Source organism: Bactrocera latifrons, unplaced genomic scaffold, assembly GCF_001853355.1.
Source record: "Bactrocera latifrons isolate USDA-ARS-PBARC rearing strain unplaced genomic scaffold, ASM185335v1 scaffold_281, whole genome shotgun sequence".
Taxonomy (NCBI): Eukaryota; Metazoa; Arthropoda; class Insecta; order Diptera; family Tephritidae; genus Bactrocera; species Bactrocera latifrons.
In genome coordinates this window covers 360,443-368,556 of record NW_017536419.1, presented here as the reverse complement: position 1 = coordinate 368,556, position 8,114 = coordinate 360,443, and the positions used below count along the sequence as shown (strand labels likewise).

The window sequence follows — 8,114 nt, the reverse complement described above, 5'->3', positions numbered from 1 at the left end:
AATATATATTTTTATGGTATAATTTATGCGAAGTAAAGGTTAAAAAAAAGTTATAAAACTATTATGTTCGATCTAGAACTGACGAACTAAACTATCGAAATGAAGTACCTCTATGCAAAACTTTTTAATTTGAGGAGATACATACATATGTATACTCACGATTTTGAAAGATAACGCTCCTTATTTTAGTCTAATTCTATATCCTTTTTATTTATGGCATGTTTCTTAAAGTAAAATGTTTATAAGTAGAAGATTGAAGGACAGAAATATATCAAAAATGGCGATAATGTTAAAAACAAAACATAAATGAATTTATACAAGTGCAAAGTACCGTTAAGGGAGATTTTAATCGCACTTTTAAAAAAATCGTATTGGCATTGCATAGTTGTAGAGTCGTTGCTGTTGTTATCGTAACGGTTATCTAATGGAATGTCGCGGTCGATTTTGAAGAAGTAGGAGAAACCTTAGGGTTTTTGACAGTCAGAATTTTAACTCCATCGACTGTGGTGTTGGGGAGTGTCAACTTCTTTGCAGATGTAGGGAGAAAGATCGGTGATAGCTTTTTACTTTCGAACACATGTCCTCCATTATATTGGACCTTAATTCCAAGAAGCTAGAAAGAGTCAAAATTATGTTCCTCACTAATTCGAGCAAAAGGACAAATTAAAACCCAAAAGATTTAAGATCCTTAAGCCTCACCCCATTCATGCTGAAAATTCTAGAAAGGCTAATACGGTATCGAATTCCCAACATGCATACACAAAGGGTCCTGCCTTTCTTGATGTTGTAGGAGCTTTTAACCACTTCGAAATAAGCAAAATTATTGATCCTATGTCAGGTTCTGTAAAAAGAATATAGGAGTTAGGAAGTTGAGCAACTGAGCTTTAAATGCATTTTGAACAAATACACAGTTCAGAGCAGATGGAACTCAATAACAATATGCAATATAACCGAGAAAATCTGGCTCAAATAATACACTAACCAAAGATCTACTATGCATGTCCAGAAATAGTATAAACAGACTCTCAGTTACTATAACGGGAGCACTGGCCTTTTGTCGAGCTGCAGTTGCAAGCAAGAAAGGAATAGGGAAACATTTTTCCACTTTCTCTATGAATGTCCAGCACTATCACAAACTCGACATAAAATACCATCTGACACCAAACTTTGAATAGTTGTCTACAAAAAGCATAACAGATATGCATATACAAGTGTTTTCATAGAAGATGCCTTGAGCGCAGCGCTGAAACGGGATAACAAGTTTATAAGGCCCTTCCATGGGGAATCGATCGCTTATGCGGGGATCCTAGTGATTTGTAAGTTAACAAAGGTGCGGTTGCTAACAGAAATAAAGTGGAGAGGCTTCCCGATCGAGATAATTATGAAAAGAGAATCTGTTGCGAAGAGAAACATAAATCGCCACATTATGCTAATAATCAGATCACAACCTACGATGGTAATATATGGTGAGTTGTTGCAGGTATCCATGGTTCTGGTGGATTCATTTAGCAAAATGTTGAATCGTCCACGTGTTCCATCCTATTGACAGGAGTTAATTCGAACGCGTTAAAGTCGCTAAGTACCAAACGAACTAGATTCCGGATAACTATGCCCTGACATTCAAGGATAGTATCCCTGCGTTCAATGTTGCCGTCGATTAGACATGGCTAAGCTTACTCTATTGTCTTGATTGCGATCTTCATGTACTACGTTGAAACCTAAATGATCTGAGTAACGTTTTATGTTAGTTTCTTGAACCGCAGCTATCGGTGACATATGTCAACGCGTGGTCCTCTCCTAATGAGTCTTGGGAGGGACACAGGGATACGGGTATAAATAATGTTTTGATCTCTTAGTAAATCTCCTATTTCATGATTTCATCGACAAATATAGTATATATGTAGCTCAGTCTTGTAAGAACAACAGTAGAAGTACTAACAAGTCCCTGTCTAATTAGTAAGCATGGCAGCAGATTGGAAACGCCATACAATGACTATTGTATAAAATTAAACTCTTTCTGCTTAGGTTTAATTAGATTCCACCATATAAATATCTCACTTTAGTAAAACTGTGCCGAAGTGGTCTTACTGGAATTACTAATCTTCATAAATAATATTGTTTCGTTGTTTTTCAGCGGATGTAGTTAAGGACAAATGGAAAGTTTTTCGCTCCATTTTCGTGAGAAGGCTGAGAAAAATGCATATGGGAGAACTAATTAAGCCATATTATCTACACGAACACATGCAGTTTTTACGTCCATATTTACGAAAATCGTGGGATCCTGAATGTTGTAACAAAATATTATTGGAGGAAAGCGAAAGTCGTGTTACCCCTAAAAATCCAAAAGCAAATAAGGATTCACATAGCAGTTATGAAAATTCAAACACATTAGACCAAGAGGATATCAGTTCAGTGAGTCTTCCTGATATACCGCAATATTCATGTAACGATTATAAGCGAATACGTGCTTCGGAAACGAATAATCACTCTTTTTCCTACAAATACCGAATTAATGAATTAGACTTTTCTGCTCAACAATTCAAAATCAGTGAAGTTTCATCACATCAACAAGGTCTGGAGGCCACAGACGATGAAGACTATAAACGCCTATTTATATTAAGCTTACTGCCAGACCTTGAAGAAATGAGTAGCGCACAAATGCGTAAATTTAAAATCGAAGTTACCGCGATCATAAATAATATTATTAATAAGGAATAAAATAATTATTATTATAACATTTATAATATTGAATTTAAATGTATAGCATTATTTTACTCACTGTTGTACGCTTATTCAATTTAGTAATATCACTACAAATATGCTGTTAGAATATTGATGTCAAAAAGCRTAGAAAAGCTAAATTTGATTTCAGATGTTTTGGAATATATTAGTACGTTTTTTGAATATTTGTAAATATGGCATTCTAAAAGTAAGGTTGAACCATTACTGAAGCTTCAGTATGATCAAAGGAGAACTTTCAAATGTCTTCATCACTATTTCACTTTATTCATTAATTTGAGAATTAATGTAATAATGATATATGTATTTCTTCTACAACCACCGCAAGCTTTGAATATTGCTTTAATTATTTTTACTTACATTGGAAATTCATAAAGTCATTGTAATATACATATATGTTATATAGAATACTATTTATACTTTAGGAGAGAATATCGTCCACCTATCACAGAAAATTGTGCATATTATCGTACACTACCACCAAACCAAACTATTATAATTGGTACAACTGTCAAAATCAAGAAACTGCTGTTGTCTACTTAGTTTTCAGAATTTTAAAATTTCATTATATTGAATATCATTAAGGTAAATAAAATCAACCTTCAAACTCAAGATTGTTGTCTGGATTTCCAGTAGACTGTTTTCTATAGCCTGTTTGAGGTTTAACAACTGGACCCAGTTGAATAGAAAACGAAACAACTGTACTCTTTTCCAACATAACGAATTAAAATTAAGTTCAGTTGAAATTGCATTCATGTTGCTAAAATAAGGACTGTAATAGTATCAGTTGACAGTTGCTTTAATAACGAAAAATTAATTAAATTAAAGTTAAATAAGTATGAAAATTTACTTGGTTTCATTTTATATTTCAACGACGAATTCTTTTTTGCCGAAACATTAAGGATTGCCCGAGGTAAGAAACGTATTCCTTATAATAGTAACAAAGATCCAAACAACCAAAACAAAACAAAATGCATCAAAACAACCTTGAGTTTGAATACCACACAACCTTATCTTAAAAAAATGTATCTAAACAAATAGTATATGTATGTATATGTAAACAATCCTAAACAAACAATGTAATCTTTATCTAAACAAACTATCGACTGGTAATAAGTAAGTAGTATAAATAGAAGTGAAGGTTCTTGTAATAAGTTAGTCTTAAGAGTAGAAATAAAGATTACACATTTCGTTGCAGCTCAAAATATTTTCTTTTGGTAAAAATTAACTCGCGTATCAAGTGTATAGGAAAAGCCTTTGCGATTACCCCACAACAACGCTAGCTAAAGTTTGCAAGCGTCAATATCCTGGTAGAGTTAGATGATGATATGTCAAAGTTAATTAGGTTAACGTTCTTCAAAATACTTACATATGTACGTGTTAGACTTAACAGTCATAATTTGATCGCTCTTTTAGTATTGAAACAGAGTGGACTATATACTTTTGTATATATTTATGATCGCATCAATCATGTACATACATATACATATAACACCACACACTAAATGGAGTTGCTGCGTTGCTGGTGGACTAACCGGTCATTCAAGGCGGCTTATGCGTTAACCGTTTTGGCAATAGAATACTCAAGTCTGTCATAAAATGTAAAGCTTTCCTAAAGAAAAGACTAAGTAGCACACTTAGCATTGTGAAGCGAAAAAATGTGCCAAAATTTGCTTAAATACGAGAGAAATTAACGGCACCAAGAGTATATTCATATACATTCTTACGTCTATGTGTATATGTATATAAAAGTCAATGTGTACATATGGTTGTGCCGTTAGTATGTGCATATTTACCCGTACATTTATAAATATTTAGTACTGTGCAAATATCTATACCTAAAGGTATGCTATGTATACTACAGTGACGGTCACTTTATTAAAACGTTGTAAGAAAAATATGAAATATTATACATATGTGTGATAAAAAACTTAATATAGTATGTACATACATATATATTTTTATATTTTAAATTTTAAAACATCATTGCAAATATTATCTGATTTGTCATATTTTAAATACGAATGAATATTTTGTAACTTTTTAAAATAAAAGTAGATATAATTACTTAATGAATCAGTAAGAAATTTTTCCGTTACTTTTTAAATTAATTAAAATGTTTTTAGACGCGATTCGCATAATTGCACTGTACAATTTAGTCAGCCCAGTTGAACTTAAAGTCTTAATGGTAAGTTTAAGGGTTGCATTCTTTATAGTCGGCGAGTCTCTTCTTTTTGTCAGTAGTTTACAAAAAAAAAATTTCACTCATGTTCCGCCACAGTAAATTTCCGAAAATGTTGTTAAATTATTTTGCATTTCAGGTTACGATATACAGTTCGCAGCAAAAAAACCGAATTTTCCAGATTTTTTACTGACAAAGCATTACATTTATTGACCCAAAAATTTGTAAACATATTATGGTACCTTTCAACTTTATTTTAAGACTTAGTATTAATAAAAATATTTATTTGAAAAGAAATTATAGCTGTTCTCCGGAAGTTCTTCTCAAAAAAGACGTTTTCGGTGATCACAATATCGTTGAACTGATCTTCTGAAATTATAAAACTAAACAGATTTCGTAAAAGTAATGTTAATATAGTAATTAACCGAAGGTACGTATAAGCAAAATAAATTTGTTTCACAAATTGGCGGTTTCACAAACAAATAGATATTTGACTAAAAATTCAAGCTTAAGTTTAATCCTTTCCAATTAATTTTTTTTTTGCATTTTCTGTTCCCGTATACCCTTAGGAATGTAGAAATGTAGAAACCCACTTTACCATTGGAAGATTTCGAAGAAGGCCCAAAACTAATAATACCGCTACGTTCGGAATGCATACCTGATACTTTAAACGCTTTCTCAAAAGACAGTTTTTTAAACTGACGGACATGATTCCGGTCGAATATTCACAAAACGCCTGGCTATCGTCTCTACTAGATAAATCATTTTTTGACAATCTTACGATAAAATTTATGTAAAAAAAACCATGAGGAAAAATTAAAAAAAAAAAAATTATTATTATACGATAACCATTCACATACTTTTTATGAATAAATAGGGTTTTTGTATTTCAGATGATGAGAAATCGTGTCCGCTAGTGAAAAGACACACATCATTCATCCAGCCATTTCTCCTACAGATGTCATAGAAAAATTTCGAAAACATTTGTTTATATACTTTACGATATACCTCATGATATCTGAAAAAAGTTCTTGTGGAATAAAAATCTCAATGAAAAAAATGTCAAAAAACAGGCCAGATTACCCTACTGACCCCTTAAATTGTTTACAAAAAAATATTTAACGGTGTTAAAAAGTCTTGATTGATTACTAAGAAATATATTTGAGAATTTTGTGTTAAAATTTGAGACCAATCTGTTTAACCGTTTTCAAGTAATGTTGGTTACCGACTTTGAAAACACCATTTTGAGAAAAACGCGTTTGAAGTTTGATCTTGTACTTACAAGCACTCTGAAACTCCTTTTCAAGTTTTCGTTTACCGGAACGATATAAAATATTATGTGTGTATTCATAAATATATGTATGTATGTACATTTCGAAAAGAAATTTAAAAAATCGACTGATATCTTTGAATTATTCCTACGTTCGGCTTACTTGCAGTTCCCCAGATTTGAATGCCATATGTCCATACCAGTTTAAAAATGTTTTTATATACCTTGTTTTTAGGCAGAGTTACGATTTAGGATTCAAGCTGATCTCTTTTGGTTTATATGTATTGCTGGCAAGTCAATCTTTTAATGTCCATGTGCATCCCCATTCACTGAGAGAACGAAAGGCTTAAAAGTATTCTTAAGATGGTTGCCAAAGGCGTTGGCGTTTCTTTTTGTCAGGTCTCCTCAATGAGTTGTCTACATTTTTTACTAGTACTTGTCGCTTTGGAGGAAACGTTTGGATATTTGATAACTCTCTATGGATTACAATTTTTGTGTTAAGTCAGATCGGAACTTTTAAGGAGTTCTGCTATAGATTTTAATTTCAGCTTTGCTAACTTGGATTTTCATTCCTTTACGAGAGCGTTAATTAAGTCCCGAATTGTCTTTATTTCCACAAAGTGTTATAACTAAGCTCCTAATTAAGATATAAAACATATCATATTTGGCACAAGGAATCGCAGTAGGAATGGGCACCCGAGGAAAAAAATTTTCGGATAGAATACAAGTTTAATGTGCATATCTCCTAAACAGGTTAAGCTACAACAACAGAATTTGCTAAATTGTGTCAGAGACTTAAAAATTTTCCGCCGGGATGGTGAATGAGAAAGCTATATGGGAAGCGCACACTGGTCGATTTCATAGGCCAAGAATAAAAAAACAAAAGTTTGAAATTTCCCACTGTATGTATGAAAACTATTTTATAAAATAGCAATGAAATTAACGTTAAATCAATTTTTGCTCTATCCCTTTCGTACGCGTCACGAAAAGCGAGAGAAGTGAGACAACAAAAACACGCGGGCTGTGCAGTGAAAATGGCTTTAAAATTATCTCTTATAATAAATTAAACTACAATATATAATAGTGCTTAATACCAATAAATCGAAATGAATATTAAAAAGAAAGGTATGTGCTTTATGACCACGCGACTTTTCCGTTCTAATATATTGTTTTATTGTTTTAAAACTATTATTTTACAAGTGACCTTTTGAGTGATATATTTTTCTTTATACATCGAATTAAGAATAAAAAAAGTTGTGATCCCTGTCTCACCCTTACATGAGACAAGTTTTTTTATATTATTTAATGTTTTCTAAGTCTATGCTTATGATTTCAGCTATGGCTATGGATGTATTGGGAATATTGTTATGAAAAGACTTGATTACGTATTTAAAAGATTTGCAGATTAAAATCAAAAGTTTAACATTATGAATATACTACATATATTATTAAGACGACAATCATTCATACTGAGTCAAGATAGAGATTGATAAGTCTGGTAGAGCGCTCAGAGAAAACGAAACGGCGAAGGATAGCAGATTTAGCAGAACTCGATGTGTCCGTGTTTGCTGATGATTTGCGTTTGGAATTTAGGGAAACGAATAAGTCCATCTTTCGCGCAAAGACATGTGAAGTAATATCACTTATCACCGAAGCAAATTTAACCAAGCACCAGTATCAACTTATTAGAAGCTTCGTTAACAATAAACTTGATGTTAACTTTTTAGCTTGCTATGATAATATTTTAAAGGAAAAACAGAAAGTTATTCTGAGCATATAAAAGCTTGAGAAGCTTACGCTGAAGTTGAGCTACAAAAATTATTGGCTCACACTGCGTCGCGAATTTTAGAGTTGCAAAGCAATGTAATTAATGAACTCAATGACTAATCTAATTACCTAACATTAATAGGAAAATGCGACTTT

General features: G+C 32.2%; 1 protein-coding gene across 1 annotated transcript; it reads left to right on the top strand.

Moving 5' to 3' along the window:
* Positions 1-2,136: 2,136 nt before the first annotated feature.
* LOC108970116 lies at positions 2,137-4,648 on the top strand (the record flags this gene model as incomplete). The annotated part of the gene is given in 2 exon segments (XM_018935268.1): positions 2,137-2,443; positions 2,522-4,648. Coding segments are annotated over 2 exon segments (504 nt in total), but the record flags the coding sequence as incomplete, so codon positions are not given.
* Positions 4,649-8,114: the final 3,466 nt, after the last annotated feature.